The following is a 26,453-nucleotide window of genomic DNA, read 5'->3' as shown; positions in this document are numbered from 1 at the left end:
ACCCGCCTGGCTGGAGGAAGCACGGGGCTCGGCCATGCGCTGCGCCCTGTTCCTCGCGGCCTCGCTAGCCCCTCTGAAAATACCGGTGCGCCCGGCCGCTTCCCAGCCCCTTTCTGCACGTCCCCGCGCAGGATCCCTCCCCATCGCTCGGGCAGGGGAGCGCAGAGCATCGCCCGGCTCTGGTCCTCAGCCCCCTCCTCCCTCCCTGGCCACACCTTCGAGGAGGAGCCGGGCGGGAGCGAGCGCAGGACCAGAGGCGGCTGCTCTTCCATCAGCGCCGGCTTCTTCCCTCTGCTCCCTGCCGCCTGCGGAGGGAAGGGGCCGCTCCGGAGCCGGGCAGCTGCAGCCCTGCGCCTGGCGGGGGACCCTCCGCGGGCGGCGCTCGCCTCTCGCCGGCCTGGGCGGCTCCTGCGGCGGGTGAGTGACAGAGCAGCTGCAGCCCGGCGGGGCGAGGGGGCGCTGGGAGATGGGGGGGGGCGCCTCACATCTTCCCCCCCCCCGCCCCATCAGGGTCAGGTGCATCCAGAGGAGAACCGGTGGGGAAGGGGGGGCAGAGCCAGCGAGGGCGGCGGGGTGAGCGGTGGGAAGGAGCCGGGGATCCCCCCCCTCCCCAATCTCCGGCCAACTACGGCGGTTCTCCGGCTTGAATTATGCAGCAAGTTCCCAGCTCAGGCTGTGTCGCCTCCCTTCTGTTTGTCGGGGCTCTGCCGCCGGGGGGAGCCCGCCCGCTCTTTGCCCCTGCCCACGGTGTCGGGACTTTGGCTCCCCCGGGTACTTGGGTCTTGAAGTCCTGTGCCCGAGGCAGCAGGGCTATGTTGTGCTCTGGTAGGGTGAAGATTTTGGGGGCAGGGGAGGGCTGGGTTTGCATGGGGGGTGGCAAAGGTGTAAAAGAGAAAGCAGCAGCTCTGGGTATCTGGGGGTGCGATGCACTGCTCTGGGTAGTTCGCACTATTGAGGGCTCTTATGTTCTCAAACCTTCTTTGCTGTGATTTTTGGCTGGTTGTTTTTGCTCGTGGTGGAGGAGGCAGTAGCAGTGCTATGGGCACTGGGCAGTGAGAATGTGCCTAGCTCCTGACCTACCCACCTGCTCTTCCAGTACTGATGGCTTGCATGGCTCTTCTTACCTACATCAGTCCTGCCATAGCACCCCTGTCCCTGGGGTATTCCACTCCCAATCTCATTATGCAATTCTCCCAGTGCATCACAGGTCTGGCTTACGACCTGCCCTGCTATTCCAGTTCTTGTTCCCATAGCTCTGCCAGTGCACCTGATACCTTGTTTCTGATGTGCAGCCCTTCCACCCTTGTCTTGCAGTATGGGGTCTTCACATAGGGGTGCTCCTCAGTCCTGACTTGCAGTATCCCTGTTATTTCAGGTCCAGATCTTCACACTGCTGTGCCAATGCATGCCTACTTGACCTACAACACTCCCTGCTATTCCAGTTCTGGTATTCGCAAAAAGAAAAGGAGTACTTGTGGCACCTTAGAGACTAACAAATTTATTAGAGCATAAGCTTTCGTGAGCTACAGCTCACTTCATCGAATGCATCCGATGAAGTGAGCTGTAGCTCACAAAAGCTTATGCTCTAATAAATTTGTTAGTCTCTAAGGTGCCACAAGTACTCCTTTTCTTTTTGCGAATACAGACTAACACGGCTGCTACTCTGAGTTCTGGTATTGTCAGTGATGCATGGTGGCTTCATGGGGTGGACAAAATGACCCACTAGTGACTTGAGACCACCAAACTAGCTTTCATGGCTGACCAGGTGTAAGTGATGCAAACCTAAGTCTCCATAGCTGAAAAGTCAGAGGGGGGTGGTGGTAATCTGTTATTGAGCAGTGCTGACAAAATTACTTCGCAGTGTCGAATCAGGAAGTGACCTCCAGCATTGTGCAATCCTAGGCAAGCTTGAAAAGAACCACTTAAATAATCTAGTCAGCCCTCTACATCAAGCAGGATAAAACACTGTTAATCCCACTATACTTTGTCTAACCTTATCCTGAACACATCTAATGACAGGACATAATTACCTTTCTAGGGCAGTTCATTCCATTGCCAGATTGGCTTCAGGGTTGAAAACACTTTAGCCATTATGGAAATTAGGTGATCACAGGAAGCTGGAGAATTCAGGGCCTCAGTTTCTTGTCCCCACGTAGGAGTGGATTTTGTTTGCTTCATTTGGAGGTTCTCTTCCTTTTGGCAGGAGTTAGACATGTTAATATAGTTCAGCTAAATATATACCTTTGTATTTAGAAACGAATTGATGGTTAAAGTACAAGATGGGGCTTCAGGGAGTTCAATGGCCAGCCTGGCCGTCTTCCTGTGTGATCCAGTGAAAGTATGTCCCAGAGACACTGTCAGCCAACCTCAAATCTAGTCATTTCAGGTGCTAACCCTGCCCTGAGGCTCTTGTGTGCAGTTCAGTCATTTTGAAGGGACTCTGTCAGCCTGCAACTTCCCTGCCAATCTTTGTTTTTATTATCACTTTCTTATCTTTAAAAATGTTTGTTTCCTCTGCTGTGAAAAACCTGCACAAACCAGGGGACACTCTAACTACATAAGGGAAATATTGAAACTGACTTTTGGAATGCACAAAGCAAACAAATATGGGAGAAAAAAATCTCCAATGTTTCAACTCTAGTCCTCTTAGGTATTTGTAACAAGTGTATAAAGCATTTTCAGACAGAGTGAGTCGAGAGTCCTAACTTCTGAGCCCATCTATTACCTTACCTTTCTCAACAGAGCTGTTTTGAGCCTTGGATTATTACTATTAAATTGCACACGGAAGGGCCAAATATCCTTATTAATATTTGGAACTGATATTATTTATTTATTGTCTTGGAATGTACTTTAATCGTGGGGTGCTAGTCCACACCTGGATTGGTTTCACTGTAAAGCACGTCAGATTGTGTTGTAAATGCTATACAAATAACAACTCTGATAACATTTTTTCCTTACTTGTTTAATCTCTATATTGATGGCCTGGATCCAAAGCTATTAAAGCTAATTGAAAGGCTTCCTTTATTTCCATAGGCTTTGTATCAGCCCCAGGATTTCTAAAAGTTGAGCTGCTTTCCTTCTGACTGGAGGGAAGGGAAAATAACTGAAAATTTCATAGTAAATGAAAGATTAAATGTGTTCCAGTTCCAATGTGTATGATGCATGTGATATCATTTAGACATAAAGATGCTACTGTTTCTGTCTCCCCTTAAGACTGCATGTCCAGGCAGCTTGTCTCTAACAAGGTTTTGTTGTTGAATCTTTCTTGGTGAGAACTTGTCCCTGCATGGATTTTCTTGGTACCAGCGTCTTCTTGGTGTCTGGGTTGCACTGTATCATCTCAGCAGCAACTCTGTTGGGGGTAAACTCAGCCATGTTTTGTTTTGACTTAGATCATTTATAAAATGCCTGTTGCCTCTGGGTATATTTCATTCAGTAAAAGCCAAACATCAACCAGTGTTTACTGCAATGCTGTTGGTGGTGGTTACCCAGTCTTAGATGTTTGGGTTAACAAATCAAAAAAAGCCCATGGCTTTCTTGCTGATCAGGGAATGTTTCATTTTACCCCGATGTATGCTAGTGTAGAGGTTCTCAACCTTTTTCTTTCTCAGCCCTCCTTTCCCCCCAACATGCTATAAATACTCCATGGTCCACCTGTGCCACAATAACTGGTTTTCTGCATATAAAAGTTAGGCCTGGCTTTAGGGGGTAGCAAGCAGGGCAGTTGCTTTGGGTCCCATGCCACAGGGGTCCCCCACGAAGCTACATTGCTCAGGCTTCACCTTCAGTCCCGGGTGTTGTGACTCAGGGACCTGGGCTTCAGCCCCATGTGGTGGGACTTCGGCTTTCTGCCCTGGGCCCCAGCAAGTCTAATGCTGGCCCTGCTTGGAGGCTCCCCTGAACCTGCTCAAGCCCACTAGGGGCCCAGACCTCTGGTTGAGAACCACTGCACTAGTGAAACCATAGGCTTTGTTCTAAAAGATTTCTAGGGATGCTAGATTACTAGCTCATGCTCTCTTCCGTTTCGCACCCCAACAAAAAGAACCCACTCTCTTCAAACAAACGGCAGAATTTACCTATGAAATCACTTAAGCTAGTGTAACTCTAGTGAGCCTGATTCTCCTCTTGCTTACCCATCTAAATCTAAATTCAGTTAGGCAACTCTGGAATTAAATTGGTATCAAACAAGTTTTAAGTGAGAAAAGAATCAGGCCCACCATTGCTTAGTATCTTCCCAGAATCAGCATTTATGGCTGGAAGGGACTCCTTGTAGCATTTCAGTGTAGACACTACACTACATTACACCAACAGGAGGGATTCTTCTGTCTGCACAGGTAATCCACCTCCCTGAGAAGCAGTAGCTAGGTTGACAGAAGAATTTTACACAGGGACTTGGTTGGTTTAACTATGCCACTCATGAGTGTGGATTTTTCACACCTCTGAACAATGTAGTTAAACCGACCTAATTTTTTAGTGTAGAAGAGACCTTAGAATTACTCATTCAGCTGGAGAGCAAAACTTGGTCCATAGTTTAGGAGGTTCAAAGACTAGATAAATGATGATTAAATGACCTCACTTGCAAATTAGATCATTGGCTAATTGACCTAGCCATTCAGGAAAGAAATCCTACCTAATATTCAACATTCACTGAAATCTGTAACTTATTTAAAACCCTGTAACTACTTTGAATAATACTTCACCTTTGTTACTATTGCTTAATTACTTCTGGATATTTATCAGAGCTTCATTTTGACATCTTGTCTTTGGGCTGAATTCTCTCCATTAATCATACCCACTAATCCTATCATCCTGTTGATCTCTTGGAAATTCATTTTGCAAACTGCCACATTTGATTCTTTCTGTCTCTTTTGCAGGCTTTTTTAAAATATTGGCACAATGGGTGTTTATAAACCTGGCTGACAGTTCTCCTCCTCTTTCCCCCCACCTCCATTTAGGCAGAATGAAAATCTTGTTTTGAATGTCACTTTAAAAAGCGAGTATAATTACATACTTCTTATTTTGGAAGTAAAGAACTCTTGTGGGTGAGGGGAAGCCGGACCCAAGTCAATAACATTTTCCATAGATGCATTTGTGGACGCTAAGACCCCAATCTTGCAATGAGCAACATGTGGGCAGATACCTCTTCCCACACAGAACTGGTTTTGACTTCAGAGGATCTGTGCAAATTCGGGAGTTTGCTTGCATGTTGCTCATTGCAGGGTTGGGGCCCAGGGTTGCTAATGTGGTGGAAGAATTTTCTATGCATTTAGAATGTGCTATTTTCTTTTGGACTAAAGTAGCTGGATTAGGTCAGTGGGTGAGTAACAGTAGATTGGTTGTTCTGAAAATGCTAATGGTCAGTCTGAATTCAGTGTTTATTTTCCAGCTGAAAACAGCTCAGCTGGTTTTCTTCTGTGCCAGAAAGGCCAACAATTGTTGACAGCAAGTAAATGGTTATTTAGTCCATGGGATAGTGCATATCAAGCCCTCACCCCTGTTAAAAGAGCTGAAGGGGTGAACTGGGGTGTGTGAAAGGGGTCAGCTGTTTACTTTTTGCAAGGCTCCTGAGTCAAATAACACCCTATCATGGGAATGGTTTGCCAGCTGGCTCTCCCTTTAGGGAAGTTTAAAGAGGCTTATTGCAATCTTTCTAGAAGTCTGTCTTCCTCTATTAGTCTGCTTGCCTCTCCATCTCCCTTCCATGTGCTTGCTCGTTCATTCATACAGACAGATCCATTGCTACATGTGCACAGTTATCTATCCATACCAGCTGTGCTGCTCAGTGAAGTATTCCTCCCATTCATGGCACATTCATTTGTAGATTGTCACTTTTTGCTGTGCAACATACATTTTTTTCTTTAGAGTGACACTTCTGAACTACTTCTAAGCCATATGCTTAACAAGCCTTAAAAAAAATGAATCTTCTCTTGACTATCCACGTGAGACCCATTATGTTTGATTTGAAAATCAATCTCTCCGTCCCTGAGCAATTAACCAAAAAGCCCTCTTGCTGTAGGTTCTGCTTTTGCATATACATGGCTTTAGTATCCACATTTGTAAAGCATAAGCCAACTTGTCTTGTGTTTGGGACCTACAGTCAGGACCAGCAATAGGCTGTGTATGTATCATCACTGGTTCTGTGCCTCTGTTTCCCTGTATAAAATAGGGATTCTTCTACTTCACATGGGAGGCTGAATTGTTTAAAGCACTCTGACACTTGGATCAATAGTACAAAATATTCCTTATTACAGTTTTCCCACCTGGAGGAGTGGAAGGTCCCAAATGTTTCATAGTTAATACAGAATATACTGTTCAGACAGTGCAAAATTTTGAAGTTTCTCTATCTGCTAATAGCAAAGACAAAAATGCTTATTGTCGTCTGCCTGCCTGTGACCAGACAATCTGAGCTGATATTAGTGAACCTGTGTAGTCTTGAATGGGAGCTCAAAATCATCAGTCAGCAGCTGAGCTGATCAGAGCTGAGCTGAGATTTTTTAGTAATACATAGTTTGTTCTTACAGCATCTTTCATCTGAGGGTCTTGTAAAGGTACCCTGATACCATGGTGATCAGGACCATGTAAGTACTAGCATTTACAAACATTAAACCTCAATACCCCAATAAGGCAAATGAAGTACATCATTTCACAGTTGGGTGAACTGAGGCATGGGTTAAATGACATGCTCAGGGCCCAATAGTCGGTGGCAGACATGAGAATGAACCCAGAAGTCCTGTTCTTGTTAGCAATTAAAATAATGGTTTAACTGCAAAGGCAAGTAGGCAGCATCCCCTTTTTACAGAAAGGGAAACTGAGGCAGAATTGACATGACTATCCAGGTTATGTTAGTGAAAGCCCAGGGTACAACATAGGCCTCCTGAGTCCATCCAATACCTCTTCTGCTGCATTCTCAGTGGAATATACTCAGTCTTTTACATTACTCTCAGTTGTTTGTTTGTTGGAACATTTAGTCTGTATCTTTAACTGGGAAGGATCAAATCTCATGGTTTTCAGAGCAGCTAAACTGAAGTTATGCTCATGGGAATTGTTACATGCACTGGGAAGGTGGGTAGGTGCTACGGCTCTGTGGGCTTCCTGTTTTTTTTTCCCCCCCTTCTGTTGGAATTACGGAAGTTAACTGAATGGCTTTTTTTTTTTCTATTCACACTTAGAACAACTTGATAGGATCTGAATTAAGGAAGCTAAATAAGAGTTTGATAAATAGCAAGTTACTAGATAAGCTTCAAACAGGAAAATAATTTTCAGAGGGAGGCTTTTGCTTCAGTGTAAAGTAAAGATCTTAAGTTTAATAGTACTGGGCTCTTCCTTACCACTTTGCTCCATAGTCCCAAAAGCAGTTTTCATATGATCATTCTCTTCCTTTAATGGATGGGAGTGGGATGGAAAGGAGACAGAGGGCTTGTACATGTAAAATAGGACAGGAATAGCTATTCTGCAAAGCTCCCATGTGCACACTTATTCAAAATACAAGTTTCATTTTTTGTTTTACCTTAGTCCACTTTGGAAGTGGATTAACTTGGACAAAGGCACTCTTATTTAAAAAGTATCCTCATGGGGAGTCATTCCAGAATAGCTACAACACTTTAAATTCACACTTTACCTTATTCCAAAATAACTTCCCCATGTAGACAAGCCCTGTGGCACAGGATAGAGAGGGAGGTGATTTACCCAAGATCATACAGCAGGACACTGGCAGGAACAGAGATCTAGTCTTCTGATGGCCTGTTCACTTTACCTCCATGCTGCTCCTACAGTTGAAACTGACCAACCTTTCTGTGGGCATAATGCAGTTTTTGCCTGTTGAAATTAGCTTTCATCCTGACTTTAAATTTGTCATCCTTACTTTGAATAAAAACTTCAGAGGTCCTGCATCAATGGGACTGCACCTCTCATTCCAGTGGCTTAGGCTGAATTTTGGATATTAAACGTAGCATTCAAGGTCAGTCCACTAACTCCCAGATCTTACAGCATGTTGGAAGCACACAAACAAACAGCAGTTGCTCAGTGGGTCTTGTGTTTGTGTTCCCCAGATGGCCTAATAAAGATTGAACCAAAATCTCTTGCTAGGCTAGGCTATAGCACAGCATCTCCTCTTTCCAGAGATTCTGGGTGGATCCGAGTCAGAACATAGCATCAGATGTAACAAGCTGAGGCTTTGTGATAATGGATACCCTGAGCTGTATGTTGGTGGCAAGTGTGAATTATTTGTAATTAATTGTCATGCTACACATTTGGTTCACTCTTGCTGGGGAGAAGCAAAAGTGTTTGCATGTGTTCAGTGTCTCCTGAACTAGGAAAAAAACACTGTACAGTCATACAAATAAGCAGTTTTTATTTTAACATTTCATGATTCTTTGGGTTCTGACTGTTATTTTTGGTCGAATGAATCACGGCTTTTAATCTCTCCCTGCTTATCCCCTTGTGTGACAATCACAGGTTGAAAACGCAACTTTAAATCCACGCACGTAGGCAGGCATCAGCTCCCACTTTCCTCTCTCTCCCCCACACTATCCAGAGCCCTCCCCTGTGGTCCTGTTCAATGACTCACTTCCTGGGTAGGTTTCTGTTTCCAGCCTGCAGATGGATGTGCCTTGGGATCCTACCTTTAACAAGAGAGAGAGGAGGAGAGAGAGAGGGTGGGGTGGCAGTGGTGCCAAGCTTGGGCAGAGTGCAGCTCAGAGGTGGTCCTGCTCCAGGTAGCGTGACCAGACAGCAAATGTGAAAAATCGGGACAGGGTGGTGGGTAATGGGAGCCTATATAAGAAAAAGACCCCAAAATCGGGACTGTCCCTATAAAATCGGGACATCTGGTCACCCTAGCTCCAGGGTTCTGCCCCACTCAGTGTATGTGGTGCCCTGGTGCTGCAGGCAGTGGTTACAGCTGCTACCTGCTGCACAGTGACCTCTACAAGCCAAAGGCAGAAACGGCACATGGCTCAGGCAAAATTCCTGTGCTACTGTAGCTGAGGCTCACAAGCCCCACTCCAAATCACAGCAATATCGGGTGTGGGAGGCATTGGATGGCGCTAAAGTCTCTGTTACGCTGGGAGTAACTCCCAGGCCAAATCCATCCCATCAATGGAGTTACACCGAGGATATACTTGGCCCCGTATTGGTAGTGAAAATATTTGTTGAAATTCCCCAAGAATTGCCTCTACTGTTCTGCGCAGGGCTAAGATTTTAGGTCAAACAAAGGAGTGACTATAGGAGACTCTGCACATCTGGGCCTCGAGCAGTCACTGCTCAGCTGATTGCGCTGGTGGTGATATTTTTGTGCCATGGTGCCCAAACTTTTCCTGTCGTGCTTTCCCGCCCCTACCAGTAATGGAATCTGTCTGTGCTCCTCCCTTCCATTGCAGCATAGTTGGCTCAGCAGATGACCTTTGTATGGGGAGAAGCTGGGGCTAGAGGCGGAGCTGGCGTGGGTGCAGAATAGGAGGCAGAGTGGAGCTGCGGCTCCGAGTGGAGCTGGGCTGGGAGGTGCTTACTCCCTGCCCTCCTCCCCCACCGTGCATCTTCCTGAATGTTCTTCGGCACCCCCCTGGAGGTGTGCGCCCCAAAATTTGGGGACCATTGTCTTAGCAGGTGAAGAGCAAATGGGCAGAGACCTTCAGACCTTGCTTCATGTAGATGCCTCAAGTCGGAATTCATCCCGTGCCTACGAAACTCGAGGTGCTTTGACTGCTGCTGACCAAGCTTTGGGTAACGACTGGGACATGTTGAAATGCCCCCCTCTAACCATCCGTGAGCACCCATCAGGGGAAACATGGGTGGGGGGGGGGGTGCAGGAAGGAAATTCCAACCTTGGGCAGCCTCTGAGGTACTGCAGAAGTTAGAAAGGGAAACCTGTTAATTCCCCTAGCTTGTTTCTGTGTCCACATAGGACTGTTTCCTGTGCATATTTTAGTATGTCATTGTCAAAATAACTTCCAGTGGCTTGGGCCTTTGACTGCTTCCATTAGGAAGACGGGTCTAAGAGGGGATTAATGCCTATCTAAGGGAAGGGGATTGTCTCCTACCATCTCCATGGTTTGAGAAGGCTGGTGTAGCCTGCTTCATGTCACCTGGTTCTATGGGCTGTTTTCGATAATATCCTTCTTCAAACCATAATATTTTCAGGTATATAGTCTATAGTCTTTGGGACCAAGCCCACCCATACCCACTGCAGTGCTGGGGAAAACTGCTTGCAACAGAAAAACAAATACGAGGTGATTATAAAGTTGTTGTCGCAAATGGGTCAGATCATTTTCCCTACAGGGGTATGGCCTGGCAACCTGCATTCAGATTTAATGTGCTGTTAAAAAAAAATTAAATGGAAAAACCGAATTGGAGACTTATGCCCTTAATTATTTTTTGCTCTACATAGTCTGGGCTGCTATATGCCCCTCCCTGTAATGTTTCATTACTGCAGTTCAGCCTGGTCTGGAGGATGCCCTGTTGCAAAGTGGCAGTTAAAATTCAGTTCATGTTTGCACAGAAATGCAGTTCTGGTCTTTCCATTTCTCCCAAGTAAACTCTGAATTCTGGGATGGGGTCCTTTTGCTTATCTGATACTGGAGATAGATTTTGATAGCAGATACTTTGCTTCTGGGATAGAAACAGGGAAATGATGGGGTGAAATTAACCTTCAGGGGAAGGAAAGTGTCCTTGTTCCTTCGGGGGAAGGAAAGGCAAGAGTTGTCCTTATTTGTGCCCTTCACATGCTCTCCATCCTGAAGGTCATATGCGATCTGTGATTATATATAATGCATCTCAGTATAGCTATTGTAGATATTTATAAGGTGCCTATCGCCTTGGCACAAGTGCTATCAATGGGAGTCTTCATGCATAGAATTAGCATAAAAAGATATGGCCCTAATACAGGAAAGGAATGCATCTTCAGTGCACTTTAGCTATAGTGTCTGCCACTCTACAGGCCAGTAAATAGAAGAGATTTCTCTTCTGAGCTGGATAGAAAGGGGCTGAGTTAGAATGTAATCTCTTCCTGATTTAATCCAAAACCCAGTTTCTAATCCCCACCCAAATAAAAATTAAGGTTGGGTTTTCAAATGTAACTCTTCATTTCAAATGTCCCTTCCCTGTGTCTGATGACCCTCTCCCCTGAGCTGTTTCCTGATGGCTCTGTGCCCTGGCCAAGCTGAAACCAATGGCTTTCCAATGCTGGCTGACCAGCAAACTTTCAAATAAAAGGCTGCTGAGCGCCCACCTCCATAATGCCCAAGGAGCAGTTTCTGCAGCTGCCAGAGACCCCTTAGGATGCACATAGAGGTTGCTTAACAATAAATCCCTGAATGAAATATCATGAACCAACCTGCACTGAACATGCAGATAGAAAGGTGGTCAGGTGAGGAATGGATTATTAACTCTTATCTCCTTAGAGACGTGAGTTTCTATATAAAAAAACCCAATATCAAATCTAACTTTAAAATTTTACCCATAGCTCTTACCACTCACCAGAAAAGCCCTAAATTGCATTTAAATTAAGATTTTTTTTAAAAAACGTGTATTAATAAACCAACCTGGAAAGGAGGTGGCCTACTCCTATGGGGCAAACCTGTGGTCTGAGTGGACCGGCTATGTACTGGGGCTCTGCAGAAGCCTGGGCAAGGAATCCAGAGGCTGTGGTAGCTACTGCAGTTCCTGCAGCTCTGCTCAGTGTCAGTGGGCCTTGCTGGTCTCCTTGTTGCCTTTGCTTCACTCCAAACTTCCCCTGCATGCTAGGAGCACCCTGCATTGGGCTTGGGCAGGCCATTTGTTGGCCTTAAGACACAATCCTTTTAAAAAATGGTTTGTCCCCTGTCCGGTACTGAAACAAACCCGGATGTGGTTTTGTCTGGTTTCACCATGCGCGTGAGGTCACGCTGGTGGGGGTGGGACGGCGCGCTCTTCCAAATGGCATCTTCCATGCGGTTTGACCTCACAAGGTCACACCAGTGTGTGCGGGGGACACAGGCAGGAGTGGGCCCACACCGTTCCTGGAAGTACCAGAATGTCCAGTATTCTGGGGATGTGTGAGTGACCACTCTGGTTGGCTTGGTGCATGCCACAAGGTGCCGTTCCCCACACAGGCTCTCCAGATCCATTCTTCTCCTATGCAGTGGAAATGCATCAGTTCTGCTTAGTCTAAGGACCTCCACATGCAGCATTTGCCCAGAATTGCCATAGCTCTGCAGTGAGTGAAATATGAGCGAAGAGGAGTCTTTGCTCTACAGAGCATAGTGTGAGGGCTGGGATTTTCTAAAGTGTCTTAATTCTCCCTGATGGACAGTGGGACTTGGGCTTCTAAATGTTACTTGTGCCCTGTTGGAAGCTGATGAGTGTTGCATGCTAAACACACTAGTGTTTCTAGAGTGACACGCTTGTGTGGCACAGGAGGTCAGACTTAACCTTTGTATCTATGAAAATTCCACCTTCAGGGCCTGATCGTGCATTCCTTCAGCACACAGCTGTTGACCTTGGGGGGAGTTATGGGAACGCAGGATTGGCCTCTAAAGATACAAACATCAGGCTACCATTAGAAAATCCTCATTATTCTGTCTATATTGTGCTTCTGGGAGACTTACTGGCTCGGAGCTAGTGCAGATGACTGGAGGCTGCCATCCGATTTGTTTCACTAGTCACGGAGGTGCCACTCAAAAGAGCAGTTATGTTACAAATACACACGCTGATCTGGAGGAGGAACATTGGGCACAGGGTCCCTTTAAGAAAATGGAGAAAGTGAGCCCAAGATGAAATATGGGGTGGAAAAATGTTTTATGTCCTACTGTGTTAAATGTTGCAGGAAACATGAGGTGAAAATGTTAAGAGGCTTCCTCCAGCTCTTGTTTAGAGTGGAACAGTTGGAAAAAAACAAGGCCCTTCGACTTTTCTATTAACAGTGTCAGTTTTAAAACCATTTCTGACTCACTGTTTAACACCTTTTTTTTTTCCAGCTTTTCATTTCGCTCCCAATGCTAGGAATAAGGTCAGTGGAGAGAGAGAGAGGATCTGGAACCCTTGAGAAGATCATCCAGGCCAATAAGATTGGGATGAAGTGTTTTGGTTTGGCTGGAGTCTCTGGGGAAGTATTTAGTTAAAATCTTCAGGCTTCTCTTGAGCTAAGGAAAGAATTTTGTAAACTTTGATCCAGTTTATGTAGCGCCACCAATGGCATCTCAAGTAGTTATGAATGTATCCTCTCTATAGTGTGGTGAGGTCATATCCCCATTTTACAGATGGAAACTGAGGCACAGACTAAGTGACTTGCCCAAAGTCACACAGGAAGCCTGGGAATCAAATCCAGAACTCCTGAGCCCCAGTCTATGCCTTAACAACAGGCCCTTCTTGACTTAAATGTCCCCTGCTGCACATGGACATTAAATATTCAAAGGCACATTTTGTAAGAATCCTGGTTTATCCCAGGGTTCTTAGTGAAAATGTCCTCTTCTCTCAATTTTTATGCAGTATGTTAATACCACTTGACTACTGCCCATCACCCAGAGATGGCTGCATTTAATGATTCTTTATGTATATCGTTACAAAAGGGCTTTGGGAGTCCTGAACATGAAAGGTGCTGAATTCATCCGAGGTTATATCTACACTGCAATTAGACACCTGTGGCTGGCCCTTGCCAGCTGACTCAAGCAGAGGCTAAGGGGTTGTTTAATTGTGATGTAGACGTTGGGTCTCTGGGACCCTCCCACCTTGCAGGGTTCTAGAACTCATGCTCCAGCCCAAGCCTGAACGTCTATACCACAATTAAACAGCCCTGCGAGCCCGAGTCAGCTGGCATGGGCCAGCCTCAGGTTTTTAATTGTAGTGTAGACGTACCCTAAGATACTACCTGATGTAATTAAACAATGGCTGATTTGCATCAGTGACTTAATTTATTATCACTCCTACCTATGGCTAACCTGGCAGTGCCAATGTACCCACCAACATGGCACAATAAAACTTTGCTCTCAGAAATAGTTGCTGAAATTACTTCTAAGGGTGAGCCGAGAACTCACGATAGTCAGGGGCCATATTCAGCATTCCCTGGTGGCTAGAGCACAGGACTAGAGTTAAAAACCCCGGAATTCTAGACCTGGTTCTATCACTGACTTACTGTCTGATCTCAGGCAAGTCGCCTCGCCCCTGTAAGATCTTCACTTCCCTATCCTTTACAACGGAAACATTGGTAGTTATCTGAGAGGGTTAGTCATCTCTACAGTGCCTTGACAGTGTAATTGATGTACTTATGCAAAGTCTTTGTTTCATGCACTCCCCTGAGCTTAGTATTGCATATGCTACAGTACGCAAACTTTCTCCCAAGCTCTGCTTCTGGTTCTTGACTTCGTGAAGTAGGCGCTAAGTGGTTCTGCGATGTGTAATGGTTCTGTGGGGCAGAGATTCAGATACGAGCAAGGGTGCATCTGTCCAATGGCTGCTTGTGACCGTAGTCAGAGGAGCAGATGTTCAACTTTAAATGAACAAAAGCAAACCCTCCACTGGGCTAGGAAACACTAAGTTTTTTACTTGGTTACCTTAGAAACCTTCCATTGGTGAGCACTGTTTGCTCCCACACCACATTGCTGAGAGGGAACTTGTCCTCTAACTAGCTGATCCGCTGAGATTAGGGGTGGGAGGTGGTGACAGGAACCCCTAGAGAGCAGGCGCTTTGGTGTTACAACTCTCCTGGGCACACTCGAGTGTGTACCATGCAGTCCATATTGGCAGCTGATCCAGCCTCCCTTGTGTTTGAAAGGCCTCACAGCTGGGTTAGCTGTCACAGGCAGGGGAAGCTAGTCTAGTTTGGCTGGCGAGGCAGTAACCCTTCTCTGACTAGAGGTTGCAGAGCAAGATGTTGGATGGCCAAAGGTAGGAGAGACTGTTAGAAAAGTGATATTTTAAGAATAAGAAAAGAAACCCCGGTACTTACTGCATTTCCTGTGAATAAGAATGCTCAATACTCAGATTTACATGCGGGGAGAGCAAGCTGATTATCTAGTACAGGGTTCCTGCCACAGTTTCCGTCATCCAGATAGAAGAGACTTTGGTGTCATAGCATCTATCCTAATGATATCGCAAACTGCTTCAGAAAACAGTGCATTAGCCCCTGGCCCTGCAGTGACTGCTGGCGAACATTGCACCCTTATGTGCTAAGCAAGAACTCATGCATGGCTGAAGAAATTATGCAGCGCCTGTTTGACTGAAGAGAGCATTAGGTAGGACACTGGCATGATCCAAACTTCTTGGAAAAGCACCATGTCAGCTTTAGCTCCCACCAGAGAGGGGCAGAACAGACTTTGGTCCATCTGCCCTTCCGTACTGCGCTTCAGAGGTACTGTACTTCCAGACTCCTTGGTCCTGTAGTAGATCTGCTCCAAAGCACTTTACAGCGCTGGCTGGCAGACAGCTGGTGCTGCTGTACTTGCACATCTGGCCCATTTCCCTCTTGGATTCCCCCACCTACCTGGCTTTTGTTTGGAGTCAATTTAATTTCTACCCACATCTTCCTCTATCCCTCCTGCCGCTCTCCACCCGTCCCTTGGTCGCCCTAAGACTGTCTAGCACCCACTGCCTCTCTCAGCCTCAGGTGGCAGCTGCTGCTCCCCCTGCTGGTGAGGAACTCCTGCCGCTTGACAGTCACTTTCCCAGACTGTGTGGTTCCCAAACTTCCCCTGTCCGTCAGCCCAAACCACAGTGCGGGACTTGCACCACCAACCAGCTTGGTTCAGTGAGAATTGATGCACTAGTGGCAACAAAGCCTGATAAAGGAACTGAGAGTTCAGCTAAGGAGTCAAGGCCAGGATGCTTGATGGAGTCATCCGTGGGAGAAGGACAGCAGAAGAGTTGGTCTCTGCAGCTGGCATTGGGTGGTGGGTAGGAATTAGGGTGACTAGATGTCCTGATTTTCTAGGGACAGTCCTGATATTTGAGGCTTTTTCATATATAGGCACCTATTACCCCACCCTACCCCTATCCCGCTAGCTGGTCACCCTAGTAGGAATGGTGCTGAAAAGACCGTGGATAGAGAACACTGGTTGTGAATGCTGAGGGGCAGATCTGAAGAAATCCTGGCCTTGCAGTGGGCTAGGAATGGATGCTAATGAAATAAACAAACCAGACTGCCTCGTTTACTGAAAACTTTTGTCCTTGTTGTAGATTCTCTCATTCAGCTTCTGATTCCAGCCGAGAGAAGATTAATGTGGGTTTAGTCGTCAGGGGAAGGTGGGGAGTTCTCTTATTCTTTGTGTACTGGCAGCACTCTGGGGCCTTGGGATCAATCCTGCAGACACCTGTGCCCATAAATAATGCCACTGACTTCAAAGGAGACAACTTGTGAATGAAATTGCTCATGTGCATGTTTGAATGACTGGTTCCTTAGCTGCACTCTTGCTTCTAAGACCAATACAAACAGCAGGTCAGTTGAAGAATTTTATACTTAAGTCTCAGCGCACCCTGTTTAAAGGATGGTCTGTCAGAAACTGAGTGTTCCCAAATAGTTTTTCCCCCTCTAATGTTAACACTAGATAGACATGCCTACTCTGTTAAATATGTGTTTATAGAGATCTCATGGCAATTGAATAAAATCACAAGCAACGGCATATAGGTGCTGTAATCATGCTCATTCTGTAATATTGTTAACACCGTGTTAAATCTGGTGACCATACTCCTATGCAATGCCTCTGCAAACAAAAGCTAACTGTTGTAGTGATTGTTTTGTTTCTGAAATTTACATGGTGAGGATTTGTAAACTTGTTAAACCCTCCAAGTAAATAAATAAATAGTTAAAAAATAAATAGAAAAGTCAGTTTTTTTAAAGAAATCAAACTGACTGTCCCTTTACATGGCTGGATCATAGGTGATTACTTTTTGCTTTATTAGTGTGGGGGTGTGACAAAGTTCCTCTTCTATGTTGGTGGGTCTTGTGCTTATTGGCGGATTTGCTCACCTTGGAGCTTCACGGCAGCCCTCAGCTTGGCCTTTTTTCTGAACCCACAGTCCAGGTCAACTCCTCCTGTGTCTGACCAGGAGTTGGGAGGTTTGGGGGGAACCCGGGCCTGCCCTCTATTCCGGGTTCCAGCCCAGGGCCCTGTAGAATGCACCTGTCTAGAGTGCTTCCTGGAACAGCTGTGCGACAGCTACAACTTCTTGGGCTACTTCCCCATGGCCTCCTCCCAACACCTTCTTATCCTCACCATAGGACCTTCCTCCTGGTGTCTGATAATGCTTGTACTCCTCAGTCCTCCAACAGTCCATGTTCTCACTTTCAGCTCCTAGCGCCTCTTGCTCCCAGCTCCTTACATGTGCACCACAAACTGAAGTGAGCTCCTTTTTAAACTGAGGTGCCCTGATTAGCCTGCCTTAATTGATTCTAGCAGCTTCTTTATTGGCTGCAGGTGTTCTAATCAGCCTGTCTGTCTTAATTGTCTCCAGAAGGTTCCTGATTGTTCTGGAAACTTCCCTGTTATCTTACCCAGGGAAAAGGGACCTACTTAACCTGGGGCTAATATATCTGCCTTCTATTAGTCTCCTGTAGCCATCCGGCCAGACCCTGTCACAGGGGGCTTGTGAGCAAACTGGGGGTTGGGTCAACTTATGTTGCTCAGGGGTGTGTATTTTTCCTGCCATATCTGGGTTGACCTAATTTTTTAGTGTAGGCCAGGCCTAAATCTGTCAAGCGTCAACTTCCAGCCACTGGATCACGTTATGCCTTTCTCTGCTAGATTGAAGAGCCCGTTAGTAAAGATTTGTTCCCCATGTAGATTCTTACAGACTGTCATCAAGTCACCCCTTCACCTTTTCTTTGTTAAGCTAAATGATGTCACAAGTTAAAGTGGGGGCTGCTTACTTGTGCCTCAGGGAGTTGCCACTTTACAGGAAGGTGCCCTGATCCTGCAAGGCCTGAGAATCACTTGATACAAAAGTACATTCATGGAACTCACCTAATCACATATTTGCAAGAGGTGGGTTTTGGTTGTATTGTGGGAAAGGACATGATCACAAGTGCCAGCACCTACATGCTCTTTTTAAGGATACTTGGAGGTAGACATAGGGCCCCCATTGAGCAGCTGGATTACTTTTTGATGGACCATCATGAAAACAGTGATCACATGAGTGACATAAAATAGCGAGCGTCCCTCCTTCTGACTGGCACCTGCAGTAAGATCATTATTCTCTCTGTCCTGATGCTGTGGTTTGCTCGCGGCTCACAGGACATGCTCTGCACCTCTCAAGAAACTGAGCTGCTGAGCTCATGGAAACAAAGCTGGGTCAGAGGCAGGGGGAAAAAAGAGAGAGAAAGAAACTAAGATGTGAAGCTTTGTAAGCCACAGACACCCACGCAGCTGGGTCCTCTGCTGCTTTACAGGTAAAATGAACATTTAGGTCTTGCTGTGGCTGTGCTATAATTAGACTGACCAGGTTATGCAAAGAAAAATCAACATGTGCAAAATATATATTTTTGCACAGTGAAAGAAACTAGGTTATTTGAAAACAAGCAGCCTGAGTTGCAGAGCCAAGATCTACATGGGGCTTTCTGGACTACAGTGTTCTAATGAGTAGCATGGAAATCGGTCCAGTTCTGCCACCTTTTGATGCTTGTAAACCTATAGCAGTTCTCTGGTGCTCGAGGAGGATCTAGTATTTCTGGTAGTGGCAGCTGCCTCACAATAACTTCCAGGCTGCTGCCGCTTTTTAAAGCCATGTTGAGGCATGAGTTGCAAAGCACAGCCTCTTTGTCTTCTCTCATTTTCTTCCCTTGTAGGTCTCTCTATTCAGTTCTCTTTGTTTCTTGTTCTTGTGCCAGTGTAAGAGCTACAGGAGACTCAAATTTATGCAGCGAGCAGGTGAAGCCAGGCAATGGCAGAGCAAGCTTCCCACCCCCCCTGGCTCCCTCCCATGCCTTCTAAATGTGCTGTTTCCTCTGGCACTTCTCGGGCACAATCCTGCAAGCTTTCCTCCTGGGAGTAGCTATGCCTCAGGCAAGCAGACCCACTGACTTCCACTTCCACTTGCTTTAATAGACCTGCAGAATCAGGCCCTTGCTGCTTGAGCTGTTTTTGTAGGGATGGACACAACTTTTACTAAACAATCGTGAAAAGTGGCTTCTGTTTGGCAATGGGGGACGTCAAGAAGCGTCCCTCACTGTTACCTCTTAAACCATCCAGTTATTAAATACATTGGGCTTCAAATCTTCAGGGGTAGCTAAAACATTGCTGACTAGACGACCTCCAAGGAATGCTCTCAGAAGGGTAGAATTATGTATTATGCTCAAGTGCCTTTGACCTTGTGTTCCACTCCGACTGAAGCCCACAAACTCAGGCTCACAAGTGCCACTGAAGCTGCACTTAGGCCTTATTCTGGTGTCTCTGCACATGATTGTTTCCACAAGAGCAGCCCAGGACCAACCTGCATGCTTTGGCTCTTTTGTAAGTTAGATTTGTACTGGAACGCAGGGTTCCAGCTTTCAGCCTGAGTAACTTGCAGAGGAAGCAGAATGTCTTGTTTAGCGTCTGCGGAGGTATTTACTGAAGGGGTTGGGAGGTATTTACAGAAGGGGTTGAATCCAGAGGTGAGCTGGGGCCGGTTCGCATCGGTTCGTACGAACCAGTTAAATTTAGAAGCAGTTTTAGAACCGGTTGTTAGGGCTCCCTGAGCTCCCGGCCGGGGAGGCTCCCCCGGCCCCTTCCCCACCTTCCCCCCTCTTGCAGAGCCTCAGCATGCCACACCACCGACGCCAGCTCTGGGCCGCTCCTGGGCAGCTTTGCAGCACCTGCTGCTTTGAGCAGCATGGTAAGGGGGTGAGGCTGTGAGCTCCAGCCGGCTGCGCGGCATCCAGACACACTGCCCTGAGCAGCATGGTAAGGGGGCTGGGCCGGGGCTGGGAGGAGGCGTTGAATAAGGAGCAGGGAGCTGTTGGAGGGGGCGGAGGTTCTGGTGGGGGCGGTCGGGGATGGGGAATAGGGGGGTTGGGTAGGCAGTCGCTGCCCCAGAAAGTCCCAGCTAGGCTGGGGCTTGGCTGGGGCAGCCCCCCAGGCCAAGGGGGCCTCAACTCACGGCGCTAGGGAGGGTGCATGGTGTAGGGCTCGGTGTTCTAGAAGGGGTCTGTTGGAGACGGGGCAGGCACTAGGCACCAGGAGAACAAGCAGGTGCTTGGGGCGGCACATTTGTAGGGGTGGCATTCTGGCGCCGGCCATGCTGCCCCTAGAAATGTGTCCCTGCCGCTCCGCTTCTCCTCCCTCCCAGGCTTGCCACGCACCAAACAGCTGTTCCGCGTGGCAAGCCTGGGAGGGAGGGAGGAGAAGCTGAGTGGCGGTGCGCTCCAGGGAGGCGGCGGCGGTGGAGCAGAGGTGAGCTGGGGCGCGGAGCGGTTCCTGTACCCCCCCGTTACTTCCTGCGCCTCCCCCTCCGACCCTCACTCACCTCCACTCCGCCTGCTCCCCTGAACGCGCTGCCTCTCCCTCGCCTGAGAGGGAGGTGAGAGAAGCAGAGTGGTGGCGTGTTCAGGGGATCAAGAGGTGAGCTAGAGCGGGGGGTTGCAGGGGGAAGCCGTAGGAAGCAATGGGGGGGGGAATGTGGCATGCCTGGGGGAGGAGGTAGGGCTGGGGATTTGGGGAAGGGGCGGAGCCGGGGGCGGGGGGGGCACAAAAAAAAAGCAGGGGTGGCCAAAAATTTTTTTGCTTGGGGCGGCAAAAATCCTAGAGCCGGCCCTGGTTGGAGAAGGGGTTCGGTGCTAGAGGGGGCTGCATGGAGCAGCACCGTTTGGGAGGCGCAGGGCTATGGAAGGGCTGCAGGGCCCCTCATCCTGTCTCGGGGCAGGGGCCGCGCTAAAGCTGGTACCTGCACTGTGCAGCCACCCGGGCAGCCGCTCTGGGGCCCCGCGGGCAGAGGCTGATCCAATGCCGCCTTGCTCACCAGCTGCGGCCAAGCTCCATGCTGCTTCCTGCCAGGCCCAGGAAGTGTGACCGGCTGCGCTGGGCAGGGAGATCAGGCACCATGTGACTGGGCACCGTGTAGGGCCGGGGAGCCAGGCCCCTGGCAGCAGTAGCCTCCTCTGCCCCAGGAGCCAGGCAGGGCCGGCTGGTGCCATGGCTGGGGGCTGCCTTGGGCATGCTGGAGCGAGCCCCCGCCAGTGTCTTCCACTCCTGCGCTGTGGGGCTGTCTGGCCTCTGCCGCTCGGGGGCGCTCACATCCCGTGGTGGGGAGTTGGGCAGACGGCAGCCTTTGCCTGCAGGGAGCCGCCGCCCCACATGCCGGGAGCGACCCCACTGATGCAAGGGCTGCAGGACTCCTGCGCCACCAGCAGGCACCTGGGATGGAGAACGGGCCTGGGGAGGGCAGGGGGGCAGGACAGAGCCTGGGGGGTTGGGAGGGGGCAGGACAGAGCCTGGGGGGAAGGACAGAGGCACATCCCTTAAATCAGAACTTTTTATAGGGAACTGGTTGTTAAGATTTTGGCAACTCATCACTGGTTGAATCCTTTATCAAAGGCTTCTGGAGGTATTTGCAGGAAGGTGGATGGCGATGAAAGAGCTGTTGTAAGGGGCCTCGGGGTATCCTTCCACGTATAAACCTTGTGAAACGATCCACCATTTGGTACAATCTGGTGCATTCCAAAGGGGAAGAATTTACTCTTCAGAAACATCTTTGTGGGCCATGGATAAATCATGCTTGGCTGGACTGGCTTGTGTTATCCAAAGAGGGCTGAGGTCTCGCAGAGGCACATGCCTCTACATAATTTGCTTTGACTATGATTTAAGCTGCCTTGAGGACTTACTCGATCTGTTTCAGACTGCCTCTGTGTTTTGCAAATACTGTCTGTCCCAAAGGGCCTTGAGGCTTTTAGCACCACTTTTGCTTAGCAACAATGCTGATCTTTCTCTGTTTTAAAGTGGCGGGTGAGCGAGGAATATTCCTGCCAGCTTCCACCTCCATTTGATAACAACCCTCCAAATTTTCAGGCATTTGCAAATTTTGCATAACGAACCCCCAGTTTCTGATGTGGTCAGACTTGCCTGGGAGAGGTTTGGCGGGAAGGATGGTGGTAGGAAACTTGATCAGCTCTTTTAATATGCGGCTTTTATGTAGTGGCCTGTAAATATACCTGAATTTTGACAGGCTTTGGATCTACATTGGGACTTTGCAACCCTATTCGCTGTGTACCTGTACATTTAGTGGAAACTAGTTCATCACTGAGGCAACTTGTTTGTGCCTCATTAACTGCATCTCAAATTCATCTCCTGTAGAGGAATGTGCAGTATATTGAGTATGGCTGTTCCTCTCTTCCTGTCATTGCCTTCCTGGGCCTCTTGATTAGCCTTAAGCTGATAGGCTAATTGGCTTGGTAGCTCACCCAGCCCACCAGCCTGATTAGCTAATTATCTTTAATTACGCCAGTCAGCTGTCTCCAGGGGGAGCTAGTTGGTGTCAGAGTGCAGGCTCAGGTGTGAAATCCCCACATTCTGTCACACCCCCCTTTGAACTGCAAGTGGTTAGGAAATAAACATCTTGTCACTTAAAAAACAGTTTCCCAATGTATTAGGTCTGTTGGCAGCAAAACACTTAGCTGTGTTTGGTTTTGTGGTAGCACCTCTAAAGCCCCGGTTTGGGATTTGGAGCCTAACTGTGCTGGGTGCTGCACACACAGTGCAGACAGACCCTGCCTCAGTGTACAATGGCAGTAAGGTGAAGTCATTGGTGGATACAACAAAAAGAGGTGAGGAGAGCACAAGATAACATTGGTTTCAGAGTAGCAGCCTTGTTAGTCTGTATTCGCAAAAAGAAAAGGAGTACTTGTGGCACCTTAGAGACTAACAAATTTATTTGAGCATAAGCTTTTGTGAGCTACAGCTCACTTCATCGGATGCATGTAGCTCACGAAAGCTTATGCTCAAATAAATTTGTTAGTCTCTAAGCTGCCACTAGTACTCCTTTTCTTTTTTCAAGGTAACATTGACACCTTGATTGTCACTGTGTGTGTGTCCATCTTCCATTGGCCTTAGGGGATGAACTAGGTGACTTCATGGGTCTCCAGTCTCTAGCTTTTGTTTTATTTTGACACTCGAGACCGCTTTGTCTAGTGGCCGGGGCACTGGACTGGGTTTCAGACCTAGATAATGTTCCTGACTCTGCCACTGACGTGTTCTGTGCCTCTATTTTATCTTCTGCTCTTTGTCTTACTACCAGATGTTGTAAGTTCTGCAGGACAGGGACTCTTGCTGTGTGTCTGTAGAGTGTCTAGCCCAATGGGGCTCAGATCGCCAATGGGGCTGCTAGAGACGACTGTAACGCAACTGGCAATAGCCTCATCAGGCTGGAGGCAATCTAGAACTGTCATAAACAAGTGGGCTGCTGTGAGAGGTGAAACTAACTCCCCTGGTGCCTCAAGTAGACTGAGGCTGGGGATCTGACCAGCATCAGATTCTTAAGTGGAAACTTTATGTGTTACGCCAGAGGAGCCCATAGGTGAATCATGGCCTCAGGGAGCTCCCCTGTGCTCTAATGTGCAATTCGCCTCAACTAAAACTGCGACATCTCCAAGTGGGTTTCACTAGGTCCCTTCCAGCTGGTAGGTGACAATTGTACAATGCATCACCAAGTTTTGTAGTTAAAAGCCTTGACCTGGTGTAACGCCATCAGATCCCGGTCGTTGTTGGATGGGATCGAACCTGGGACCTCTCAACCTTAGTGCGTGAGCCTCAAGCCACATGTCTGTTAGCTAAGGCTGTAGCAGACTCATTAATCTCTAGATGGTTTCAGTGTCACTCGGGGGGGACGGAGCACCACACCAATCAGGCCTGGGTTCCAGTGTCAGCAAAATGGACGCTTCTTTAAGATGGTAGCTGTTATCAGGGGAGGTTTTTTTCCATTGGGCTGGGAATGGTGACTTCTCTGAATGGGGCTGTTGGAGACTTAGCCTTGTTTCTTCCTTCTCTTCTCAGGGTTCCACCATGTGCTCCTTTGAGATTAGGATGCACCGATCACAGCTGAGCTCCAGGAGCCTAGTATAGTGCTGGGCTGCTGATGCGCAGAGAGCCTGCTGTGGGATATTGCTCCAACTGGGCCATCCTGGGCCTGCACTCCTTCTCTCCTACCAGAGCCCATGGACGCCCACGTGGATCTCCTAACAGAACTCGAGCTGCTGGATAAGGTGCCCACGTTGGAGCGGCTGCGGACAGCCCAGAAGCGCAGGGCTCAGCAGCTGAAGAAGTGGGCGCAGTACGAGAAGGAGATGCAGCACAAGAAACGGAAGCATGAGAAGAGGAGGAGCATTGTCAGCCGCAAGAAGGTGTCTTTTGAGGCCAGCGTAGCTTTGCTGGAGGCGTCGCTGAGGAATGATGTAGAAGAAGGTAGGACTTGCTGGGGACGCCTCTGTCTGGCAAAGTCCTTATGGCTTGGCTACCAGTGAACCTGTTGTACCTCCATGCAGTGTGCAGGGCCACCTCCAGTGGTGTCTGCACATAAGCACTGCCCCTGTGGGCTGGCATTTCCTGCAGTGAAGGCACCGTGCCAGGCAGCACGGATAGGCTAAGGTGGTGCGGTCAGTGAGGAAAGTCACTTCCTTAGACTGGTGTCAGAAGGTGGCCCAAGTACATGATGGGGGTGCAGGCTAGATCCTTTTGGGGGGGAGGCTCCTTTCACCTGTCCAACCCTCCCATGCAGGGCCAGGCCTACGGTACTTCTGTCCCATTTGGCAGAGGAGCTACCAATTCCTATTTCTCTGCACTTCTGCAGGAAGATCTTAAAGTGCTGTACGCATGGATAAAAGAAGCCTCCCAGCACCCCGTGAAGTGTGTCAGTGTCTCTTTCCATTTCAGAGATGGAGGAATTGAGGCACAGGGTGGTGGAGTGACCTGCCCAAGGTCCTAAAGCAAATCCGTGTCAGAGCTGGAAATAGAACCCCGATCAGCTCGACTCCGAATCCCCTGCCATAGTAGCTAAGATACTACAATGCTTGGCATTCATGGGGATACCTATCAGTAGCAGAATATACCCTGACCTGGCCTTCCCCTATGTTGTATTTCCTCCAGCCTTCACCTGTCACCCCAGTACTACAATCACCACCTCCCATGTATGTGACTTCAATCTAGCTCCACTTAACTGTCTGTGGTCAAGGAAACTGTCTGAATAATTTCTCTGACTAACTATACTGAAAATTAGAATTGAAATTCCCATGCTAAGGATCAAGAGAACAGCCTCGGCAGCTGCTGATGGGAGTACTGTCCTATCGTAGTAGAAGCTGTATCTGGTCTACTGGCACTTACATGGATATGTGGAGATGCCTGGTACCTTGCTGAGTTTCCTCTTCACTCTGCCAGTGCAGGTTTATATTGTGGCTTCTAATCTCTAGCCTAGACTGAGTAGGAGCCCTCTCCTCTCTTGCATGTGGCAGCGTGTGCTCCCCCAGCTCTACCAGCTGGTATAGACCTCCCTTTTCCCATCCCACCCCCTTTGGGGAGTGTAGTGGTAGCCACACATGGTGTGCATGGATAGGGACTGAGGTTGGCTCCTTTAGCTTCTTCACAGGGGTTTAAGGTGTGTGTATGTTGCGGTGGGGAAAAGATAACCTGGCCTGCTCTGGAAGGATTTTCCCCCAAAGTCCTCCCATGGCTGTTCTCTCTGAGATACCTTCTTGTATTCCTTTTAGCCCCTTATAAAGACATATTGTACCTAATGGGCGTGACAGCGATTGTGTCTGGGATAGATTGGATTTCCTGTAGAGCTGTGTCTTTCATATCTCTGTAGTGCATTTTGCAAAGCAGTGTACACTGCACAGCTTTAGTGCATGGAATCCGGGTTTGACCCTTGGCAGGTGGGTCTGGGCAGACCTATAATAATCCTTTGGAGACTGACTTACGTATACGTATTTTCACTCTGCGAGTTTAACTGGGTTACAGCTGCCCCCACTGCCGAGCCACAGTTTCTCAACCATGACTTTGTTTCACGAATAATTGGCTTCTTGAAGAATGCTAACTATGAGGCCAATTATGAATAATTGTGTTGGTTTTGTACTGTGAAAACCAGTCATTAGATTTTATGACATGTGACATAAGTGGTAAGTTAGTTGCTGCCTGGCTGGCATCCTTTGGTGGTGGCAGGTAGGTGGCAGCTATTTATGATGTTCTGTATGTTTTAAACTGTTGGCCCAGCTGTGAGTGACATGAAATACTTTCATTAAATAGGGTAGTGTTGCTCTCTCACACAATATGTCTGGACTTCTGCCTACTGAGTCTCGAGGCTAGAAGAGGTCAAAGGCCAGCAGTATTGTTAAAGATCTTGGTACCTCTGCATCTGCTGGCTTTGGATCATAGAGGTTGGGGGTTAAGAGCATAAGAGCTGCTAGACTGGGTCAGACCATGGTTGTCTTGCCCAGTATCTTGTCTCTGACCATTGCTTCAGTGGGAGTGTACAGAACAAGGCAATTGCGGAGTGACCTCCCTGGTCTTCCACTCCCAGCTTCTGACAATCTG

General features: G+C 48.0%; 1 protein-coding gene across 1 annotated transcript in view; it reads left to right on the top strand.

Annotated features, from left to right (window-relative positions):
- Window positions 1–232: 232 nt before the first annotated feature.
- PPP1R16B (protein phosphatase 1 regulatory subunit 16B) overlaps window positions 233–26,453 on the top strand; it is a 104,123-nt gene continuing 77,902 nt past the window's right edge. Inside the window, exons 1-2 of the mRNA XM_038369675.2 lie at window positions 233–417; window positions 23,925–24,332. Of these exons, the coding sequence (XP_038225603.1) occupies window positions 24,086–24,332 (247 nt within the window). The 5' untranslated portion in view covers window positions 233–417; window positions 23,925–24,085. The remainder of the gene's footprint in view (window positions 418–23,924; window positions 24,333–26,453) is intronic.

Source organism: Dermochelys coriacea, chromosome 13 (assembly GCF_009764565.3).
Source record: "Dermochelys coriacea isolate rDerCor1 chromosome 13, rDerCor1.pri.v4, whole genome shotgun sequence".
NCBI classification, from domain to species: domain Eukaryota; kingdom Metazoa; phylum Chordata; order Testudines; family Dermochelyidae; genus Dermochelys; species Dermochelys coriacea.
This window is presented reverse-complemented; position numbering and strand designations above follow the sequence as displayed.